This window comes from Protopterus annectens, chromosome 14.part0 (genome assembly GCF_019279795.1).
Source record: "Protopterus annectens isolate FY-2018-M chromosome 14.part0, PAN1.0, whole genome shotgun sequence".
Lineage (NCBI taxonomy): Eukaryota > Metazoa > Chordata > Ceratodontiformes > Protopteridae > Protopterus > Protopterus annectens.
Window position 1 is genome coordinate 1125556058 of NC_056748.1, and position 25265 is coordinate 1125581322.

At 44.0% G+C, this 25265-nt stretch overlaps 1 protein-coding gene across 1 annotated transcript in view; it reads left to right on the plus strand.

The window, feature by feature from the left end:
* The window catches only part of VCL (vinculin), a 1795541-nt gene that overhangs the window by 198147 nt on the left and 1572129 nt on the right, over positions 1 to 25265 (plus strand). Inside the window, exon 2 of the mRNA XM_044055664.1 lies at positions 16478 to 16548. Within this exon, the coding sequence (XP_043911599.1) occupies positions 16478 to 16548 (71 nt within the window). The remainder of the gene's footprint in view (positions 1 to 16477; positions 16549 to 25265) is intronic.

Consider the following 25265-nt stretch of genomic DNA (forward strand, 5'->3'; position numbering starts at 1 on the left):
CTGAGGGGGGATGATTTTCTTGCCTCAATTTTAAAGGAGGGATGCCAGTTTTCCTTTAGGAGGAGGAATATGGGGTCTCAATTGAGCCATTACAACCATAGACAACAGTCCAGTATGGATGGGGGACAAAGGACCATGACCGGAGATTTATTGAAAGGATGTGTACCCTGTGGACACTGTACACATTGTAGGGTGGCAAATAAAATCAAAGATTTTTCAAGTATTAATACCGGCCAGGTTTATGATATACATTTCTTTGCCAATTGTGGGTCTGATAGGCTCATATATTTAGTAACCTGCACATGCTATGCCTCCTGTGTAGGACAGACCTCTAGACCACTACGTATACGCATTTCAGAACATCTAAGTGCCATCAGGACCAAAAAATACATGAATGCCCTATACAAACACACCATTAATCACACCACTGCAACCTTCAGATTCATTATTATCTATAAAATAGTAGGTAATAGAGTAAACAAAGGAGGTTTGCATAGTCTTCTGGACTCAAAGGAGAAAAAGTGGATTATAAAATTAGGTGCTTTTTCACCTGGATTGAATGGGCATCTTTAATTGATGAACCAATCACAGGGCACTTGAACACAAAGGTTATGTATATAAGCACAGTGTACTAATATTTAATTAAACTCTGAGGAAGGCTATTACTTTTGACAAGCCGAAACCGGTTTGTTTTGGATTTTGTGCTTTGAATAATAAATTAAATCTCCACAGCTTGTCATTGTCTGCTGGCTCTTTATTTGGATTTTGTTACATTGTTTTGAGCCGTGCAGTTGCTTTACATGCAGGAATTCTGTTAGTCATGACAAGTACCTCTCAAGACATCTGCAGCAACTGGAAAGGCCGCAGAAATACCTCACTAAAAGAATCACAGGCCTAAAGCAGATGCCCTGCGCTGACCTCCTTAAAAAAACTCCAGCTATACTCTGTCGCATATCGTTTACTCTGAGGCGATCTCTGCTTAACATACAAGGCCATGTCAAACCCAGAGCTGTTGGACATGCTACACTTAAATCCCAGTTCCTCAGAGCCACACGCTCCAGGGATCTAAACCTTGTCATCGCAATAAACAAAACGTGCTCTAGGGATAGGTTCCTGACCCAGAGACTCCCCAGACTATGGAATAGACTGCCCATACATGTCCAGCAGAGCACCTCTTTGGCCCTCTTCAAAAGGAACCTTGTTGATTTGGATGGGAGAAAGGAAATTTACACCGGGGATCACGTCAGTCGCTCTGCTAGACAGGGGTCAAGGGAAGTAAATAGTGTGGGAAAAAATGGCCCTAAGACCTAGACAAGCCTAGCCATAACAATTCCTTGGCTGATAGGCTAGTACCAGCCTATGAACCTAGGAGTCCAACATCAATCAAGCTATTAATTTACTGGTTTTCTTTCTGAACTTTTCCATCAAAGGTGAATATTCCTTACATTTACTTGATGTTTACAGACTGTTACATTTCTATCTTCACAGAACGAAACGCATTCAAAAATCTGACCCAACTATTTGTTTCCTTTTCCAGTGAAAAGTTTGCCAAGCCAGTGAGCAAGGTGACTCTGGCCATATGACTAATGGACTGCATTTAATTCATCTATAATAACAAATTAGCCTTGCCTAGGCCTGTGAAAGCCCATTCTACAAGATCTGTAGCCACTTGAGCAGTTTTAAAATCTAGAGCTTCAGTGGATGATGTTTGTGCAGCAGCTACTTGGGCTTCTCCCCGTACCTTTATTACTCATTACAAATTGGATTTGGTCTTTAGGGGAAGACAGCCCTTGGGTTCGATGGTGCTCAGGAGTATCATTCTGCGAGTCCACCCAAGATCTTCAAGTAGCTGGGGACTGTGTCCCATCAGTTAAGGATGAAATGAAGATGGACATAATCATCATAAAGAAGTTATCCACAAGGGAGACCCATCTAAAGATCTCTCTAATTATCGTCCCTTTGCCATTCTGTCACCCCTAGCCAAATTCTTAGAGAAATGTATCCTTAAGCAGCAGCTAGACCACCTCACTGCAAATACCCTCTTATTTAGTTCACAGCACGGCTTCCGTCCAAAACACAGTATGTCCACAGCCCTCATAAGTTTCACTAGCTACATCAACCTCCTCAAAATGGACAACTAGTCTGTACTATATTCCTTGATATGCCCAAAACTTTTGATACAGTATCCCACCAACTTGTATCTTTCGGCTTTTCCCGGTTAGGGGTCACCTCAGCGGAACTCTGGTCCGCTAATGATTGGCAGTAAATATTTATGTACTGACTTGCCAGGCCTCTGACGCACAACCTTCAACGAAGGTATGCCCATTCACGCATGTCTCCACACACAAGACGCTTTAGCTAAGAATCGAACAGGACAATGTCTTACTCTGAGGCGACAACGCTACCGCAGCACCACCTCAACTACTACTCAACATTCTAGCCTTCTTTAGCTCTCAACTGGTTCTTTGTCTACAGTACTAATCGACAACAGGCAAGTAAATGGGATAATAAACTCTCCACACTTCTCCCAGTCTGCTGGGGTTCCTCAGGGTTCCATCCTTGGCCCTCTCCTTTTTATTTTATTCACAGATAGAAGCAGATTTAGTGGCAGTGTTTAGACCATCATTCAGTATACTGACTACACTACTCTTATTTGCTCTGCTCCCACACCCCAAGAACTCCAAGATAAACTGCAGAAGTAATTTCTAGATATTGAAAATTACCTGAATGAACTTAAACTCATCTTAAACCCAGGCAAAACAAAATTAATGATTGTCTCCAACAAGAAATCAAAGCAAAACCAGCTCCTCTCTCCATCTTCTCCACTAATGGCACTATAATAGAATAACAGAACCAGTTAACAAAACCAAACTACTTGGTGTCACAATAGACAACCTAACATTCAATAAATGCATATCACTCACAATTAAGAAAGTTTACATCAAACTTGGTGCTCTATATAGGGCCAAACCTTACCTTACTCAAAATGCCAGACTAGCCACAGCCAGATCCCACCTCCTATTTACTCTTCTCAACTTTTCACTAACCTGCACAAGTCTGATTTACATCTACTTGATTCCTGCTATAACAAAATAGCAACATTTGCTGATAATATACCCAGTTGGACCTATCATTGCCTTCCTCTTCAAACACTACACTGGCTTGAATGTCCCAATCTGTTATTGGCCAATCAGCTCTCCACTGCTCACTCTGTTATCCACAAACCTGAAAACTGCCCTACACACTCCATCCTTGTGCAACTTAAATAGCACCCTCAGAACCCTTAGATCATTCGATAAACTTGTACTCAAGGTTACAAAGTCCCATAATTACTTTGCTGACTCTTCTCCTTCAAAGTAGCCAAACAGTGGAACACATTACCCTAGAATATCCTAAAAAAACACATCTTTATAGCGTCAAAAAACTCCTAAAGGAGTATCTTACTTAACAATGGCTATACTCCTGGCTAGTTTCTCATGCCTTCGATCAAATGCTTTCTATTCTGCTATCTTCTTGTCTTAATTCTACCAAATGAAAATACCACAATGGTTTTTAGTTGTATAGCTAATGTTTTATATTACTGTCTGTAGTAAGGTTTAAGAAATGTAATGATGTCCTTCAAGGATGCATCTGCAGTCTTTACAAATGGGTTGTCCTGTCGTCAGGCAGCCCTTCGGTCGGCCGGATTCCAAAGTCTGGGTCTGGCTTCGGCTGGTGTCGCACTTCACCCGATGTCATTGCGGCAGTTATTCGGGTATAAAGGCATCAGCCGACGCCATTTTCCTCAGTCTTTCTTGCCGCGTGGCGCCCGAAGCAGAAGCTGTTCGCAAGTGCCGGTCGGTCAGATCCAGAGATTACTACTACCGAATACTACGAAGACTTCTAAAGCTAAGTACCCGTTGGGGACTCTTTCTTGCCTCAGCCGATGTCAGAGAAAGTTAATAACTGTTTATCTTGTGGGAAACAAATACCTCATAAAGATTTCCACTCCTATTGCATACATTGTTTAGGCCCAGACCACGACGTAGCAGCTTGTCTAGCCTGCGCTTCTTTTAACCGACGGACGCTTAGGCGTCGATCGGAATTGCTGAACAGATTTTCGGCTCGATTTTGCCTACATTATGCCGTCGGATCCTCCGACTATGCAAATAACCAAAATGCAAAAGGACCGACACTCGCGGTCCGTGGTTTCGGCCGAAACCGCGGTTAAGCAAACCACGAGTGTCTCTGTTTCGGCCGAAGCCGAGCAAGCGGTTCTTTCTTCAGCCGATAACTTGCCTTCTACCGAGGCCTCTTCTAACCTGGTAGAAACGGCTTCTGAAATCCAACCTTCTGTTGCGGTTTCACAGGATTTATCAGACACCATTCCCCTGGATATTTCTACTCCTGCACGTGGAGCTGCTAGGCCTCCTCCAGCTATGTCTATTAAGGCCATTGCCAGGGCTAAAGCAGCCAAAGCATCAAAACCTGTGCCTGCCAAGCCCCCCTCTCACAGGCCCAGCACCAGCTCCCATATGCTTTCTTTGGCTGAGGATCTCATCTCTTTAATCCGTGGAGCCCAGCCTCATCCAGACAGGGCCTCTCTCCCTCCTCCAGAAAAGAGGCCTAGAGCAGAGCCCCCTGAGCCAGTATCCACAGATGATTCCTCTGATGACTCAGAACATACAGACCCTCCAGAGGCTTCTTATTCTCCTTATGAAGACTCTGATGCTGAGGAGTCCATCCCTTCAGCCTCTCCTCCTGAGGAATTTTCCTTTGGGGAAATCTTGCATGCTAAGAGGGAACAATTTCAGTGGCAGGGCCAAGATTTCTCAGACTCTAGAAAAAGGCTTAGGACCTTTCTACATTTGCCACAGCATAGGCCTTTAGCTATACCTCCAGTTCTTTCTGTTGTTGATGCATTTAATGATGCTTGCACTGCTCCTGATACTTTACCTCCGGCTCCTGCTAAGCCCGATAGGTACTACAGGGTCCCGGACACTCATCACCACTTATATAAGGCTCCTTTTGCAGATCCAGAGACTATCTCCCAGGGTCCAAAAGCTGTAGCAGCTACTTCTTCTAAAAACCCCCTCCCCTCTGAAAGGGAATCCAGGTCCTTAGAGATGGGGTAAAAGTTTACACCTCTGCTACTTTGTCAGCTAGAGCTTTGAACTGCCAATTTCATATGATTCAATATCAAGAGTTTATGCTTGACCAGTTGACTAAAAGCTGTCCTCTGAAGAAACCTTAGATTAAAAGTATGTTCAAGAAATGGTACATAACACACAGCAGGTTAGTAACCATTCTTTAAAATGTGGCTATGATGCACTGGAGGCTTCCTTTAGATCAGCCATGACCGGCACAGTTATCAGGAGGCATGCATGGTTGAAAGAACAGGCATTACCAGACCATGTCAAATCTAAGCTTTTGGATGCACCTATGGACAAGGTCAATTCATTTGGTGCCCCTGCACAGCAGGTACTAAAAAAGATGGAAGAGAAAGCAAAATCTGTGCAAACAGTAAAAGATTTCTTACAAGTTCAACCTCCAAGGTTTAGCAGGAACTGGCCCTCCAAGAATTGGTCCTTTCCGGACTCCTCTAAGGCACAAAGAGGCAGGAATAGGCCTAGAGGCAGAAACCAATCCAGGGGTGCCTACAGGGGTCGCCAGTGGCAGGGTAACAACCAACGAGGCACGGATACAGCCACCACCACTACAACAACTCAATCACAGTGACTTGGCGGTGGCACCGCCTACCAGGGAACAACTAGAAGCACCTTTAGGCGGAAAGCTAACCTTATTTTCAAGAAACTGGCACTGCATTACAAGAGAAAAATGGATTTTGCAAACTATAGACCAGGGTTACAGATTCCATTTCCATACTCTACCAGGAAAGAGAGGAATGCCAAACCTACCACCTACTCAAAGGACAGAAGCTCTAAAACAAATATCTCAATTAAGAATGAGAGCTGTGGAAAAGGTACCATCTATGGAGCAAGGGAAGGGATTTTACTCCAGACTCCTCCTGGTACCAAGAAAAGAAAACAAATGGAGGCCTATTCTAGACCTGTCCGCTTTAAACACATTCCTCATTGTTCCAAAATTCAAAATGCTGACCCTACAGCAGCTTCTTCCCATGCTGGGCAAGGAGTCTTGGCTGGTAACTCTAGATCTCAAGGAGGCATACCTGCACGTCCCCATAAGACCAATTTGCAGAAGATACCTCAGATTTCTTGCAGGATCAGAGCATTATCAATTCTCAGCATTGCCCTTTGGCTTATCTACTGCATCCAGAGTGTTCACGAAATGCCTGGCATCAGTAATCGCTCATTGCAGACTTCAGGGGATTCAAATCTATCCCTACCTGGACGACTGCCTGATTCAAGCGGACAACAAAAACAAACTAACAGAAGACTTACAAAGAGTCATCTACCTGCTGCAAGCCCTGGGATATACAGTCAATACAAAAAAGTCAAGGCTGATTCCATCCCAAAGAATAACCTTTCTGGGTGCAGAACTGGACACATCAAAACAAATGGCATTTCTAACTACAGAAAAGAAAGAGCAACTTCCTCTCTACTTCTTGGCATTAACAAAGCAGAACCATCTAACTGCAAGAAAAGTGCTACAAGCTCTAGGCTTCATGGCATCCTGCATAATACTGGTCCCTCATGCCAGGCTGCATATGAGAAAGCTACAGTGGTACCTAAAGAATTTGTGGTCCCAGCACAAGCACAGCCTAGAAACCAAAATTCCAATGATCCCATGCCTGAAGCAAGAGTTCCTATGGTGGGCTCAGGCCTGCCAATCAAACACAGGACTGCCCTTCTGCAAAAGTCAACCAAGACAAACCATCACGACAGATGCCTCAGACCTCGGTTGGGGGGCACACATGATGGGCAAGTGCATTCAAGGCCTATGGACTCAAGACCAGCTGCATCTGCACATAAATCTAAAAGAAATGATGGCAGTAAAATTGGCAATCCAGGCATTCAGACCTTTTTTCCAAGAAGGCCAGTTGATAAGGACAGACAACACCACAGTTATGTGGTACATCAACAAACAGGGAGGCACACATTCCTACCCTCTATGCCGGCTGGCACTGGACCTGTGGGATGTGGCTCTGAGTTACAACATTCAGTTACAGGCAATTTATGTTCCAGGGAAGGAAAACATTCTAGCAGACATATTAAGCAGAACTACAACAGATGCCCACGAATGGATGCTGCATCCGGACATCTTCAAAACCATCACAAGAGAATGGGGATTACCACAAATAGACTTGTTTGCATCCCCATTCAATCACCAGTTGAAGAAATTCTGCACAAGGACTTACCACCCACTTGCTTGGAAGGTGGACTCCCTATCTTTCAGTTGGAAAAGCCTGACAGCATACGCATTCCCACCACTTCCTTTGATGCACAAGGTGCTTCTGAAGATGAAAGAGGAACGCCCGAGGATCATTCTGATAGCCCCAGACTGGCAAAGACAACATTGGTATCCACTGCTGAGGAGCATGTCCCGGGAACAAATATGGACACTGCCCCTGATCCCATTACTGCTAACACAGAACAACTACAACATCCTGCATCCAAACCTAAAAACTCTGCAGCTAACTGCCTGGAACATTACATAACAGCAATTAACCCAAATGTATCCCAAAGGGTTAAAGACATAATCCTGGAGGCTCGTAGACCTTTAACGAGAAAGAATTATGCAGCAAAATGGAAAAGATATCTTATCTGGAGTACTGCAAAGGGGCAAGATGTGACACTGGTGAACATAGCCAACATCCTGGAGTACTTGGCGGAGCTCTTCCATACAGGCCTGTCCTACTCTTCCATCAAGATACATGCATCAGCTATTTCAGCAGAATACAGCTTGGATCCTCCTGTCTTCTCGCATCCTCTGCTCAGACAGTTTCTGAGAGGAATTAAAAATGTAAAACCTCCCAGGAAACCTCTATTGCCAGCATGGGACTTGAACTTTGTGCTAGAAAAACTGACTCTTCCTCCTTTCGAACCAGCAGCAACAGCAGAATTACAATACTTATCCTGGAAGACTGCTTTCCTGCTGGCAATAACTTCAGCAAGAAGGGTCTCTGAACTACAGGCATTAATGGCAGTGCAACCCTTCCTGATCTTCCATCAAGATAGAGTGTCCATGAGAACAAATCCTACATTTATGCCTAAGGTGGTATCCAGAGTCTCTTTAAATCAGGCTATCCACCTTCCTACATTCTTCCCCAACCCACAGAACAGGGGGGAAAGGCTTTTGCATACCTTGGATGTACACAGACAATTACGCTACTACCTGGACAGGACAAAAAACAATAGAAAAACTGACCAGCTTCTGGTAGCATATGCAACAGGAAAGGAAGGAAAACCAATTTCTAAACGGACAATCTCCAAATGGATAGGAAATTGCATTAGATTTTGTTACTCCTACCATGGAAAGAAAACTCCAGAGAACATCAGGCCTCACTCCACAAGGGCTACAGCCACTACCACAGCTTTCTTACGAGGAGTGGCTACCAAGGACATTATAGAGGCTGCTACTTGGACCACCGTGCATACATTTGCCAAGCATTATAACTTACCTCTATACTCTAGATCCCGGGCTGGTTTTGCCACTGCTGTTTTGCAAGGGATCCTAACTACACCATAATCTCTTCTCATTTCCTCCTCCCCTAGTTTAGCTATGGTATTCTACCCATTTGTAAAGACTGCAGATGCATCCTTGAAGGACATAGTACAGTTTTGTACCTACCATAAATGTAGATGTCCGAGAGGAATGCATCTGCAGTCAGGATTACCCACCCTCCTTCCCTCTGAGGTACTCCTAGGGTATTTGCCAATCTACAGCTAGCTTGGGGGGGATCTATTATGGTGTATTTGTTTGTATATATGTACATACATGCTTATTTTATGTGTTTGCTCTCTACTATTTGGAGACTTTGGCATTTATCCAAATTTAGCCATCCAAGAGGGCACCTGGCATCTGGGGCAAGAAACACTGAGGAAAATGGCGTCGGCTGATGCCTTTATACCCGAATAACTGCCGCAATGACGTCGGGTGAAGTGCGACACCAGCCGAAGCCAGACCCAGACTTTGGAATCCGGCCGACCAAAGGGCTGCCTGACGACAGGACAACCCATTTGTAAAGACTGCAGATGCATTCCTCTCGGACATCTACATTTATGGTAGGTACAAAACTGTACTTTTCCTGTTTTACATTCCTCTTTTTTGTAAATTGTGATTGTTGGCAGCTGTTAAACTTTTTGTATATTGTTTGTAAATCTTTGAAAAATTTTTGTACTATTGTTCTGGAGCCCATCTCCCTGGGTCTCAGCTGAAAACAGCTACTTGCCCAGCCGGACAAATGTAAAATAAAAATAAATAAATGTACTTAGCATAATGTTCCATCTGTGTTGTCTACCTTAATTTATTCTCGACTCCCCTCCCTCCTTCCCTTGGCCTTTAAAGATTCTTTTAGTGGAGTGGATTATATATCCTCCAATTATTGTGACCTTGCAAACATAGTAGATACGGCTTGTAGAAGGTTTTCCTTACTATTTGTATATTATCTGCAAACTTGATCTGATGTAATTGTGAGAGCGAGAGATTGTGGGTAGAAGTGCAGCTTGAGTTTTTGGCTGACATGAGCCGTAGTAACGGCGGAGTACTGGACCCATCTGTCAAGGATAAACAAAGTTGGACCACACAGAATGTTATGTAAGTTCATGACTCCTTTTTAAGAAAGGAAACTACAGAGATGTGTGCATTAGGGCTTTCCATTTCTGACCTTTTTTAATGTTGTTTTCAGTGTTTGAGAATTATTTGTTTTGATTTTTGGCTAGATGAATATGTACTGTTAAAATGTTTTCTCATAAACTCAGTTGGGTCAGTGGCATATTGCTGCTATGGAGTGTATTCTTTATGCACTAACTTCCCTTCCCAGTGTGCACCTGTAAATGTCGAGGGAATAGATATACAATGGGAACATGCTGGCTTATTGTCCCATTTCCGTGTGACTCCATGCTCAACTCTATTTTCCCGTTAGGACAATATTCCCCTGTGTCTCCCAGCCTGTGCTTGGAATTGATCCCCCAGAATAGGCCCACCCGTCCTTCCTTGCCAGCACCTCAAGCACCTGAGACCACAGTCTGAGTTTTATCCCTGTACTTCATGACACTGGGATATTTAGGCATTGTGGAAGGGTACAGTGCAGACATGCAGGTATGTAGTTAGGCTAATAAAATGTGCATAATTTGAGTTTGTGCCATGTCTGCTCAGCCCATTCTTTATACAGCAGTGTGAAGTGGTGCAGCTGTGCCTTCAGTGCTCATGCAGTGATAAGGGTGATAACTACGTTTGTGAGCACAACATTCAAAGCAGAAGTCACTCCTGATACACAAATATCATTATTTGCATTTTAATTATGATGACCACAAGATTGGTATGCGTTTGGAATGGCTGTGTGGGACACTGCTTCTGCTAAAGTTCTTAGTAATGTGTTTTCATAGATGTTCATCGTCTTACCCTGCTGCAGTCATCACACTTGGGTTATCCTGTCGTCAGGCGGTCCCGCAGTCGGCCTGAATTCCAAAGTCTTGGTCCGGCGTCGGTTGCTGTCGCTTCTTCCCTGACGTCAGTGCGCCAGGGGTATACAAGAGGCATCAGACGCCATTTTCTTCAGTCTTTCTTGCCGCGCGGTGCCCGAAGCAGAAGCAGTTTGGAAGTGCCGGTCGGCCGACTCCTGAGATTTTCGAAGTCGAATTTCAGGTCCGAAGTCTTCAATAAAGCTAAGTACCCCGTTGGGGAAACTTTTCTTGCCTCAGACCGATGTCAGAAAAAGTTAATTGTATTTCTTGTGGGAAGCAAATACCTCATTCTTTTTGTATACTTTGCCTAGGCCCAGACCACGATGTCACTGGTTGTCGGTTTTGTGCTACGTTCAATAGGCGAACTATAAAGCGACGCTTTGATTTTGCACAAACTACTTCGATAGGAAATTTAATTACACTATGCCGTTGGAGCAACCGACTACCAGCGTGCATAAAAAATGCAAAGATAAAGACAGGCAGCCTAGATCCAAGCCAGACTCCGAGGCCTCGGCTTGGGCCTGTCGCCGGTTCACCGGTTTTCAGTGAGGCGCCTACGCAGCCCCTGGCTACCGCCGAATTGGAACCCCAGACCGCTTCGGATTCTCTGACTGAGAGTTCTAGGCAGACACAGCCATTTTCTTTAGGCCCTACCGACGACATTGCAGAAGGAGAAGCCGGTGCTGTAGAAACACCTTCGGTTTCAGAAGGTGTCTTCAGACCGACTACTCTCACCATAAAATCTTATGCTAAGCTTAAGACTCCTCTAAAACCAAAAAAGACTGCACTTCAGTCTCCAGTTCAAGGCCCCATTCCTAAGAAACAGATGCTTAAAATGGCTGAAGATTTGATTTCTTTAATCAGGGGTTCCCAACCCCCACCCGACAAAAGGCCTAGACAAGAGGAGGATTATGCCTCCTCTGATCAACTGTCTATTTCCTCAGGCTCCTCTGAGGAACAGGATTACTCCTTTCCCCCTTATGAAGATTCTGATGCTGAGGATTCCATTCCCTCAGCTTCTCCCCCTGAAGACTCAACCCCCACCCGACAAAAGGCCTAGACAAGAGGAGGATTATGCCGCCTCTGATCAACTATTTCCTCAGGCTCCTCTGAGGAACAGGATTACTCCTTTCCCCCTTATGAAGATTCTGATGCTGAAGACTATTCCTTTGGGGAAACCTTACATACCATGAGGGAACTTTTCCACTGGGAAGGTCAGGACTACTCTGACTCAAAGAAAAGGCTCAGAGTGTTTATTTTACTCCCCCAGCATAGACCACTTGCTATCCCCCCAGTTTTAGACATTGTGGATGATGTTTACTTAGAATCTAGTCTAAATCCAGATTCTCTGCCTCCTGCTCCAGCCAAACCAGATAGATACTATAGAGTGCCTGACTCTCACAAATTCCTTTACAAAAGTCCTGTTGCTGATCCAGAGACAATCTCCCAGGGTCCCAAAGGGGCTAAGGCTTCTATGGTTAAAAATCCTGTACCCTCTGAAAGGGACTCCAGAGCATTAGATAGGTGGGGGAAGAAGGTTTACACCTCAGCTACTCTAGCTATGAGAGCACTAAATTGTCAATTTCACATGCTTAAATACCAGCAATTCCTAATCTCTCAAATAAAACAAAAGATGAGCATGCAGCTGAACAGGTGGGCAAACATACTTTACAATGTGGATTTGATTCCTTGGAAGCTTCCTGTAGAGTAGCTGTTACTGGGTCTGTTATACGTAGGCATGCTTGGTTAAAGGAACAAACTCTGCCTGACCATGTTAAAGCAAAGTTACTAGATGCACCCTTACAGCAGGATGTCCTATTTGGGGTTAAAGCAGAAGAGATTTTAAAGAAAATGGAGGATAAGGCAAAATCTATGCAGACGGTCAAAGATTTCTTACAGGTTCAGCCCCCACGCTTCAGCAGAAATTGGCCAACAAAAAATTGGTCCTTTCCAGCTTCTGACATACCACAGAGGGGTAAATACAGACGCCCAAGGGGCAGAGGACAAGCACAAATCCCTTACAAACCTCGACAATGGGGCACTGCAATACAGAAGGGAGGAGAAGACAGGTCCCAAACTACTAGAAGGCAAACACAATGCCTTAAACCTCAAACTGCCAAGCAAAACTCTCTTGGCATCTCCCTTGGAAGGAAAATTTGCACTTTTTACAGACAATTGGCGCATCGTCACAAAGGACAAATGGGTCCTAGACATTATCTCACAAGGATACAGATTCCAATTCCACACCTTGCCAAGGATAAAAGGAATGCCAAACCTGCCGCAAAATCAATGGGCAGAGGCACAAAAACAAATTACAGCTCTCATGGACATGAGAGCCATTCAGCTGGTACCTACACAGGAGCAAGGCCAAGGACTTTACTCAAGGCTCTTTCTAGTCCCCAGAAAGGACAATGCTTGGAGACCCATTCTGGACCTTTCAATTCTAAACACCTTCTTGCAAGTACCCAAATTCAAGATGCTAACACTACAGCAGCTTCTTCCCATGTTGGGCAAGAAAGCATGGCTAGTAACGTTGGACCTAGAGGCATACCTGCATGTCCCTATCAGACAAAATTGCAGAAGATACCTCCGTTTCATTGCAGGTTCAACCCATTACCAATTCTCTGCACTGCCCTTTGGCTTATCTACTGCGCCCAGGGTCTTCACAAAATGCCTGGCACCAGTAATTGCATACTGCAGACGAAGAGGAATTCAAATATTATACCCATACCTGGACGACTGCCTCATCCAAGCATAAAGCAAGGACATTCTCTTACAACATCTGGCTTTTGTAAAACACCTAAGTTGCCTAGGGTACACAGTAAACGAAAAGAAATCAAAACTAGTGCCCTCACAAAATGACATTCCCGGGTGCCAGCTTGAATACAACTGCTCAGACGGCTTACCTGACGCCAGACAAACAACTACAACTGACTCAATACTTCAAAACAATGGCAACAAAGACCCAACTCCCTGCAAGAAAAATTCTGCAGGCCTTGGGCTTCATGGCATCTTGCATACTACTAATACCATTTGCAAAACTGCATATGAGGAAATTACAATGGTACCTAAAAAGCGTATGGACTCAACACAGCCACAGCTTGGACACAATGATACCTCTCATTCCTTGCCTTCAACAGGAGTTTCTATGGTGGTCACAGGCATGTCACCTCAACAAGGGTCAGCCTTTCACCTTACCCCCAGCCAGGCAAACTATGACAACAGATGCATCGGACTATGCCTGGGGGGCACACATGGCAGGATGGTGCGTTAAAGGCATTTGACTGCAGATCAAAGGAATCTGCACATCAATCAAAAAGAAATGCTAGCTGTACAGAATGCCCTGACAGCCTTCAAGGACCTCTTACATCCAGGACAGCTTACAATAAGGACGGACAACACCACAGTAATGTGGTACATAAACAAACAAGGGGGTACACACTCCTACCCTCTATGCAGGCAAGCAATGACTTTGTGGAACACAGCACTAGCTTACCAAGCTCAATTCCTGCCAGGAAAAAAGAACACATTGGCAGACGACCTAAGCAGAAACATCATGGATCCCCACGAGTGGAAACTGGAGCCACAAGTATTTGCAATGATAACTCAAAAATGGGGGCACCCAGACATAGACCTGTTTGCCAGCCCCCAAAACTACCAGCTAACAAAATTTTGTACAAGGACATTTCACCATCAAGCTTGGAAAGTGGACGTACTCTCTTTCAATTGGAGAAAGCTGACAGTATATGCCTTCCCTCCATTGCCCCTTCTCACAAAGGTGCTGCTGAAAGTCAGGATGGAGAGACCCCGAATGATGCTCATTGCCCCAGACTGGCCACGCCAGCACCGGTACCCACTATTAAGGAATATGGCCTAGGGCCCACCATGGATTTTACCACAAATTACTCATCTGCTCATACAGCAAGACAGTCAAATTCTAAACGGCCAGCTCAAAACCTTAAATTTGGCTGCATGGCAAATCACCTAAGCAACCAGCCAGCTCCTCTTTCACAAGCTGTTATGGATGTTATTCTGGAAGCCAGGAGGCCCAGCACCAGGAAAGCCTACTCAGACAAATGGAAAAGGTTTTGCGCCTGGAACCAAGCTAAAGGCCAAAATATCCTTCAGCCAGACATACCTCAGATTCTACAATATTTAACTGAGATGTTACACAAAGGGCTTTCTTTTTCATCTATTAAAATCCACGCCTCAGCTATTTCAGCTCACTACAACACGGATCCTCCCTTATTTTCACATCCACTTCTAAGGCAGTTTCTCAGAGGGGCCAAAAACATTAGGCCTCCCAGGAGAGCACCAACCTGGGACCTCAGTTTTTTTCTGGAAAATCTTACCCTACCTCCTTTTGAACCAGCTTTCTCAGCTGACTTAAAGTTTATATCATGGAAGACTGCCCTGCTGCTAGTAACTTCAGCCAGAAGAGTCTCAGAGCTTCAGGCACTAATGGCAGTAGAGCCTTTCCTCATTTTTCATCAAGACAGAGTTTCTCTACGAACTAACCCCTCCTTTATGCCTAAGGTGGTATCCAGTGTGGCTCTAAATCAAACCATCCATTTACCCACCTTCTTTCCAAATCCACAGAACAAAGGAGAAAGACTGCTGCACTCCTTGGACATTCACAGGCAACTACGTTACTACTTGGATAAAACTAAGGTTTTCAGAAAATCTGACCAGCTTTTTCTATCCTATACTACAGCATCACAGGGAAAGGCTATCTCAAAACAGACCATTTCCAAATGGATAGGACATTGCATACGTTTTTGCTACACCCACCATGGAAAACCAGTTCCTGCTAGCATAAGGCCCCACTCTACCAGGGCAGCAGCTACATCTACAGCCTTCCTCAGGGGGGTGCCAACCAAGGATATTCTGGAAGCTGCAACTTGGAGTTCAGTGCACACCTTTACCAAACACCATCACTTACCACTTTACTCTAAGACTAGAGCTGGCTTCGCCACTGCAGTTTTGCAGGGCCTTCTAGCCTCCTCTAACCCTGTTTGACTCCACCTCCCATCCTTAGCTTTGGGATTCTACCCAAGTGTGATGACTGCAGCAGGGTAACACGATGAACATAGTACAGTTTTGTACCTACCATAAATGTAGATGTTAGAGTGTATACCCTGCTGCAGTCCAGGTTACCCTCCCTCCATCCCCTCTGACCTAACTAAAACCTTTCAATACCTTAAAATCTGATACAACCTTTGTGGTGTATTTGCTTATAGCTGGAGGGATGTTTTGTTGGTGCTAAACTATTATTGGTACTATCTACTGTCCACTTTTTGGGGGGGCACCTGACATCTGGGGCAAGAAAAACTGAAGAAAATGGCGTTGGATGCCTCTTGTATACCCCTGGCGCACTGACGTCAGGGAAGAAGCGACCGCAACCGACGCCGGACCAAGACTTTGGAATTCAGGCCGACTGCGGGACCGCCTGACGACAGGATAACCCAAGTGTGATGACTGCAGCAGGGTGTACACTCGAACATCTACATTTATGGTGGGTACAAAACTGTACTTTTTGGTTTTGTGTGTCTGTTATTCACACTGCCACATCTTAGTTTGGCTGCTTATTATTTATTATAGAAGTGTTATTTCCCATTTTCAGATATTATGCTGTATTTAAAAAAAAAACTTGTAACAAGGCATTATCTGACTGATTTTTATTTATTTATTTATTTTTTAAATTTGCCCATGTTTTATGTAGGTGAGATGTACCTACATCCATGTAGATTTAAATTATTATAGTCCAAATGCAGGAATTTTACTGTTTATCTTTTATCATTTTAATTTGGAAACCAGCAGCCCAGGTTTCCTTTCATTAGTCATTTTTAGCCATCTGTTTGTTATTTATTTTGTCTTCTTTTGCACCACAGGTTGGCAAGGAGACCGTTCAAACAACAGAAGATCAGCTTATGAAGAGGGACATGCCTCCAGCTTTCATTAAGTAATCAGATTTACTATATTTCAGTATGCACTTGTCTTAGTCATGGCTGTTACATGTGTATGTCAACCTACATCTGAAAATATATGCAGTAATGGAGATGTGTGGCCGAAGAAAGCAGATGGCAGTTTGGCTCATTAAACCAGAGTTTCATGATATAGATGTTATAGATAGCAGTACCACACTTGTCCAGCCAATTGTGCCCTTCTGTTAGACGTACCATATGGTCTGCCTCTGTCATCTTGGGAGGGCACAGCACTTCCTGAGGGACAGAACTGTCAGCATTAAGTCTTACTGCAGACTCTTATGTAGACTAGTGCTGAGTTTTGCCAGGCAGAGCTCCTCACATTTTTTGTTTCCATATGTGAGGGCCTTGGGGTTGTAATGAAGCACATGTCAGCTATGTATGGCTATATTTGTCATTTTGTCAGGACCCTTTCCATCTAGCACTACTTACCACATCCAGCAAAGCCGATCACCTGAGAAGGAGCTTAGTTTGGATTGTTAAGTTCTTCAGGGGCTGTGCATTGGGCAGTCTTATTCTTAGTGAAACTCGTGTTCCTAGTAAGTACAGGGATGTTTTTCTTCTGTATCATTGGTCAGTCAGAATGACTGCCTGCATCAAACCCTTGTAACTCAGAACATTGTCATATTTTGCTCCCATGGGTATATGTCCTGCGGTCAGGTATACTGCTACAAAATAGCTGACAAAGTAACAGTCATACACTTATTACTTGTCTTATTTTCCACAAGGTAACAGTCAAGCACTTATTATTTAGTCTTATTTTCCACAAGGTAACAGTCATGCACTTATTACTTTTCTTTTCCACAAGGTAACAGTCATGCACTTATTACTTGTCTTATTTTCCACAAGGTAACAGTCACGCACTTATTATTTAGTCTTATTTTCCATAAGGTAACAGTCATGCACTTATTACTTTTCTTATTTTCCACAAAGTAACAGTCATGCACTTATTACTGGTTTTATTTTCCACAAAGTAACAGTCACGCACTTATTACTTCGTCTTATTTTCCACAAGGTAGCAGTCACGCACTTATTACTTCGTCTTATTTTCCTTGACGTGTGGCCCTCTGTTTGGTATCCAGTAGGATAATTTCACACCTTCATAAAAGTTACAGAAATGTGTTGTCGTAACATGGTAGATGTCCTTCATGGATGCATCTGCAGTCATAACAAGTGGGTTGTCCTGTCGTCAGGCAGCCCTTCAGTCGGCCGGATTCCAAAGTCCGGGTCCGGCTTCGGCTGATGTCGCACTCCACCCGACGTCATCTCTGTTGGTCTTCGGGTATAAAGGCATCACCCGACGCCATTTTCCCCAGTCTTTCTTGCCGTGGCCAAGCAGAAGCTGTTCGCAAGTGCCGGTCGGTCGGATCCAGAGATTACTTCTACGAATACTCCGAAGACTTCTAAAGCTAAGTACCCGTGGGGACTCTTTCTTGCCTCAGCCGATGTCAGAAAAAGTTAACAATTGTTTAAACTGTGGGAAACAAATACCTCATAAAGATTTCCACTCTTACTGTCTGCCTGCCCAGCCCACGACGTAGCAGCCTGTTCGCCTGTGCTTCTTTCAACCGACAGCGCTTAGGCCGGTCGGAGTTTGCAGAACAGTTTTTCGGTTCTGATTTTGCATTATGCCGTCGGATCCTCCGACTACCCAATCTAGCAAAAACGCAAAGATAAAGACCGACATCATGGTCCGCGGTTTCGCCGAAACCATGGTCAAGCAAATCATGAGTGTCTCGGTTTCGGCCGAAACCGAGAAAACTGAACAAAGTACAGCTGAACCCATTCCTACAACTGAGGCCCCTGCTACAACTCTTGAAACGACTTCAGAAATTTTACCCACTACGGTGGTTGACTTATCAGACACCATCCCCTTGGATGTTTCTACCCCAGCACGTGGTGCTGCTAGGCCTCCAGCAGCCATGTCCATTAAGGCCTTCGCCAGGGCTAAAGCAGCCAAGACTTCTAAAACAGTGCCTGTTAAACCACCCACATCCAGGCCCTCTTCTATTTCTCAAATGCTTACTTTGGCAGAAGATTTAATTTCTTTAATTAGAGGATCTCAATCTCACCCAGACAGGGCCTCTCAGCCCCCAGAGAAGAGACCTAGGGCAGAGCCCCCCGAGCCAGTGTCCTCTGATGATTCTGCTGATGAATCAGACATAACTGACCAGCCAGAGGCTCCCTTCTCCAATTTTGAAGATTCTGATGCTGAAGAATCCATCCCAGCTGCTTCCCACCAGAAGAATTCTCCTTTGGGAAACCTTGCATGCCATGAGAACAGTTCCAATGGCAGCAACAGGATTTTTCAGACTCCAGAAAAAGACTTAGGACTTTTCTGCACCTCCCACAGCACAGGCCCTTAGCTATACCCCTGTTCTCTCTGTGGTGGATGATGCTTTCAATGATGTTTGCTCCGCTCCAGATTCTTTACCCCAGCCCCTGCCAAACCAGACAGATTTTACAGGGTGCCAGATACTCATCACCACCTTTACAAGGCTCCACTTGCAGACCCAGAAACTATATCCCAGGGCCCCAAGGCAGTAGAGCCCACCATAGCTAAAAACCCTATTCCTTCTGAAAGGGAAGCAAGGTCATTAGACAGATGGGGTAAAAGGTCTACACTTCAGCTACTCTCTCAGCTAGAGCTTTAAACTGTCAGTTTCACATGATACAATACCAAGAGTTTATGCTGGATCAGTTAACTAAAAAACTAACCACTGATGAATCTCTTGATAAGAAATATGTATTAGAGATGGTAAATAACATACAACAGGTTAGCAACCATTCCTTAAAATGTGGCTATGATGCACTGGAGGCTTCATTTAGATCAGCCATGACAGGCACAGTGATAAGAAGGCATGCATGGCTAAAGGAACAAGCTTTAACGGATCATGTTAAAGCTAAGTTGCTAGATGCTCCTATGGACAAGACAAGTTTGTTTGGTACATCTGCCCAGCAGGTTATGAAGAAAATGGAAGAAAAGGCAAAATCTGTTCAAACTGTTAAAGATTTCTTGCAGGTTCAACCCCAAGGTTTAGCAGGAACTGGCCTGCCAAAATTGGTCCTTTCCTGACTCCACAAAATTTCAAAGGGGCAGGAATAGACGTTCCAGAGGCAGAAACCAATCCAGAGGAGGTGCCTACAGAGGAAGACAGTGGCAAGGTAACAACAGAGGCACAGACACAGCCACTGCCACTACATCAACACAACCACAGTGACTTAACCCTAAATGCCTACCAGGAACAAATAGCAGCTCCTCTAGGCGGAAAGTTAACCTTATTTTCAAAGAACTGGCACTACATAACAAAGGACAAGTGGATTTTACAAACCATAGATCAAGGTTACCGGTTTCACTTCCACACTTTTCCAGTCAAAGAGGAATGCCAAATCTACCTCCAAATCAAAAAGCAGAGGCTCTACGCCAGATAATGGAGTTAGCAAACATGAGAGCTGTGGAAAGAGTGCCAACAGCAGAGCAAGGAAAGGGGTTCTACTCTAGACTATTCCTAGTTCCAAGAAAGGAAAAAAGTTGGAGACCAATTCTCGACCTGTCCACCTTAAATACATACATCATTGTCCCAAAATTCAAAATGCTGACCCTACAGCAACTTCTTCCCATGCTGGGCAAGGAGTCTTGGCTGGTAACTCTAGATCTCAAGGAGGCATACCTGCACGTCCCCATTCGACCAATCTGCAGAAGATACCTCAGATTTCTTGCAGGATCAGAGCACTATCAATTCTCAGCATTGCCTTTTGGCTTATCTACTGCCAGAGTATTCACAAAATGCCTGGCATCAGTAATCGCCCATTGCAGACTTCAGGGAATTCAAATTTACCCATACCTGGACGACTGCCTGCTACAAGGGGACAACAAAAGCAAGCTGACAACAGATTTACAAAGGGTCATTTACTTGCTACAAGCACTGGGATACACAGTCAATTTACAAGTCAAGGCTGATACCATCCCAAACAAGGACATTCTTGGTGAATTGGACACAGTAAAACAAATGGCATTCCTGACTACAGAAAAACAAAAGAACTCCCTATACTTCTTGGCACTAACAAAACTGAACAAGTTAACAGCAAGAAAAGTACTGCAGGCCTTGGGCTTCATGGCATCATGCATAATCTTGGTTCCATTTGCCAGACTACATATGAGAAAACTACAGTGGTACCTAAAGAATTTATGGTCCCAACACAGACACAGTCTAGAAACAGAAATCCCACTAATTCCATGCTTAAAACAGGAGTTCCTATGGTGGGCTCAGGCATGCCAGTCAAACCCAGGCCTACCCTTTCGCAGATGTCAAGCAAGCCAGACCATCACAACAGACGCTTCAGACCTAGGATGGGGGGCCCACATGCTGGACAAATGCGTGCAAGGATTGTGGACACAGGATCAACTCCAACTGCACATCAACCTAAAAGAAATGCTGGCAGTGAAACTGGCAATCCAAAAGTTCAAACCATTTCTCAAAGAGGGCCAGTTGATAAGGACAGACAATACCACAGTCATGTGGTACATCAAACAGGGAGGCACTCATTCATACCCCCTATGCAGAATGACCTTGGAGCTGTGGACCCTGGCACTCAGCTACAACATCCAGTTACAGGCAATATTTGTACCAGGGAAAGACAATACCCTAGCAGACATATTAAGCAGAACCACTTCGGATGCCCACGAATGGAAGCTTCACCCGGACATCTTCAAGACCATCTCAAAGAAATGGGGAATGACGCAGATAGACCTATTCGCATCACCTCTCAATCACCAGCTCAAAAAATTCTGCACAAGGACATTCCACCCATTAGCATGGAAAGTGGATTCGCTCTCTTTCAACTGGAAAGGCCTAACAGCATATGCATTCCCTCTTCCTTTAATACACAAGGTACTACTGAAAATCAAGGAAGAACGTCCAAGGATAATCCTGATAGCTCCAAACTGGCCAAGACAACACTGGTACCCACTACTGAGGAGCATGTCTCGGAACAATATGTGGACAATTCCCTGATGCCCTTGATGTTAACGCAGAACAACTACAGCATCATACATCCAAACCTAAAACCTTGCAACTGACTGCATGGAACATCACATAACAGCAGCTATTCCAGAACTTTCCCAAAGAGTTAAAGACATTATTCTTGAAGCACGCAGACCTTCAACAAGAAGGAACTATGCTGGAAAATGGAAAAGGTTTGTCATCTGGAGTACGGAAAGAGGAAAAGATGTGTCAAACATAGATATGCCTAACATTCTGGAGTATCTGGCGAACTTCTTCATTCAGGCCTGTCCTACTCCTCCATCAAGATACATGCATCAGCTATTTCAGCAGAATACAGCTTTGATACACCTGTTTTTCACCCTTTGCTCAGGCAATTCCTCAGAGGAAGCAAGAATGTAAAACCTCCAAGGAAACCACCATTACCAGCTTGGGATTTAAACTTTGTGCTAGAAAAGTTGACACTAGCACCCTTTGAACCAGCAGCAACAGCAGACCTACAACACCTGTCATGGAAAACTGCTTTCCTACTGGCAATTACTTCAGCAAGGAGGGTTTCAGAACTACAGGCCTTAATGGCAGTGCAACCCTTCCTAATCTTCCACCAAGATAGAGTGTCCATGAGGACTAATCCTACATTTATGCCTAAGGTGGTATCCAGACTGTCTTTAAACCAGGCAATCCACCTACCTACCTTCTTTCCCAACCCACAAAACAGAGGGAAAGAATACTGCATACCTTGGATGTACATAGACAGCTACGCTACTACTTGGACAGAACAAAAAATAGCAGAAAGACTGACCAACTTGTAGCCTATGCAACAGGAAGGGAAGGAAAAGCTATTTCCAAACAGACAATCTCCAAATGGATAGGAAATTGCATACGCTTCTGTTACTCCTTCCATGGAAAACCAATTCCACAGAACATAAGACCTCATTCTACAAGGGCAACAGCCACTACCACAGCCTTCTTACGAGGAGTGGCAACCAAAGACATTATTGAGGCGGCTACTTGGACCTCCGTGCATACATTTGCCAAGCATTATAATTTGCCTCTATATTCCAGATCCCGAGCAGGGTTTGCCACTGCTGTACTGCAAGGGATCCTAAACACACCATAATCTATTTTTATCCTCCTCCCCTAGTTGGCTATGGTATTCTACCCATTTTATGACTGCAGATGCATCCATGAAGGACATAGTACAGTTTTGTACCTACCATAAATGTAGATGTCCGAACTGGATAGCATCTGCAGTCAGGATTACCCTCCCTCCATCCCTCTGTGGTACTCCTAGGGTGTTTACCCTTCTAATAGCTAGCTGTTGGGAGTCTTTTATGGTGTATTTGTTTGTGTATATGTACATACATGCTTATTGTTGTGTTTACCTCTATCTATTTGGAAACATTGGCATCTATCCAAATTTTAGCCTGCAAGAGGGCTACTGGCATCTGGGGCAAGAAACACTGAGGAAAATGGCGGCTGATGCCTTTATACAAAACCAACAGAGATGACGGGTGGAGTGCGACATCAGAAGCTGGACCCGACTTTGGAATCCGGCCGACTGAAGGGCTGCCTGACGACAGGACAACCCACTTGTTATGACTGCAGATGCTATCCAGTTCGGACATCTACATTTATGGTAGGTACAAAACTGTACTTTTTCATTGCTGAATCTGTGCAGGTTAGATACCTAACTTCAAGAATGATTCAGGGGTAACACAAGGATACATTAGAAATTTTAAGTTCAGTTAGCATTTCCCTTCAGATTTTTCACCTGAGCTGTTGCAGTGTCTAAGAGCACTTGCTCGTAGTACATTTTGTCTTCCGTTATAAAAGTAGTGTTCTGTGTTGGCCACGATTATTAACTTGTTTTTGTATAGGTGACAGTTTGATTAATTGAGAGAAAAAGGCTGCATCCAGTAGAGTTATGATGCCTGCAGTGGGTGATAAATTAATGCTTCTGGCTTTGCCGTAAGACCCTTTTAAGGTATTCTGTAAAAGCCTTTGTAGGTTAGTGTTTCAACACCTGAGGCTTTAGGTGAGCTTTGGACCACTGTGGTTATGGTGAGCGTGCGTTGGCAGTGGTGGTGGAAAAAGGTATGGTCAAGTATCCTTTAAAGTCTCTAGACACACCCCTTGCTATATCTCACACTACACTGTCCTGTAAGGATCTTAATTGATGCATAACATGCTACCCTTTGACATCACAGAGGTTGAAGTGTCCTTTTAAACCCTTGGGTTGTAACAAACATTTTTTGAAGTTTACAAAATACCTTGAAAGTGTTTTTATAGTGAAACCAGAAGCATTAATCTTTTGACCATTGAAGGCACCGGATGAGTGACACGGGTAAGAGCATTTAAGTGAGAGAGTACTGTTTAACTGTTCCATGGATATGAGTCTAAGACTTGTATTAAAAGCTTTTTAAAAATCCTAAGTTAATGTCCAGATACAAAGTTGCTGTATCCAGGACTGTTGGTAAGCTTCTGAGCCCCACAAGCCTTTCTGTGTTGGAGGAAAGCCTTCTAGCTTATCAGTGGGAGTGGTAAGCACTAGGTAGCCCAGAAATTGTAGTTTATTGACCGTTTGGACAGTTTGTCCATCTCTTTCAACTTTTTGGTTTAAAAGACCATATCTGCGCTTGTTTCCCATCTTTCCTGTAACTAACCTACTGGGAAGCACTAGAAAGCCTTAAACTGATACAAGCTTTCTAGCTTAGAAGACGGACTTTTGAGTGATATCAGTTTTCTGTACTTTCTTTCTGTACTTTCTTGCTGTACTTGACTGTTTTCCACCTAAATAAAGATTTTCCAGCGTTTGTTGTGATTTAAAAGCTTGTTTTTTTCACGTATTGTACTTATTTGACTGCCTGCACTTTTAAAAAGTCATTTTTTGTTTAAATAATTTGTTTAGCTGTTGTAGGCTGCACACTAAAGTGCGATAGCCTTTTCTGATCATTTGTAGTCGTTTAAAAGTTGTTTTAAGTGTATTTTTTACTGTTTTTGCCTTATCTTTTCAAAAAAACAAAAAAGCCAAAAATATTCCTTGTTTCCCACCTTTCTAAGCTAGTATAGTCCAGTTTTCAGGCTAGTGCTGAATTCAGGGCTGTGTTAAAAATTTCTGAGTTGCCCATACTGCACTTGGATAGAAGGAAGTTTCTCTGTCCACCTGTTTGAGAGGGGAGCTTTGAGCAGCCTGTCTGTCCCTAGAGGAGTGGTTCCAGCCAAGACATTAGTAGTTTATTTGCCATTTTGGGCTAATTTCTGTCTTTCATTTCCCTGCTATAAAAAACACATTTTCACGGTTTTGCATGCCGGGCAGCGTCAGTTAGCTAGGGTTAAATTATTCCCGGCTCCATTAAATCTTCTCTTCAGTTTTTCCCTTGAAACTAGTCTGACTGTCAACCTAAGCACTCAAAAAGCATCCTATAGCCCAGCACTTGCTCAGACCTAATAGGAAGCACTAATATACCCTGGCACTTGATTGCCCAGTAGGGCAAGGCTCTTTATTCACCCTTCACCAACCAAGCGACTAAGCAGCTCACCCTACTATTCAGGTGTACTTTCCAGTCCAGCTGGTGAATCTGGGTATACTGAGGCAATGTTAGAACTGCCTCATGTACATAGACAACCCTCTCCTCCTACCACAAAACACTAACATATGCGAGAGGTGCAATTATACAGCCAAACTGGAG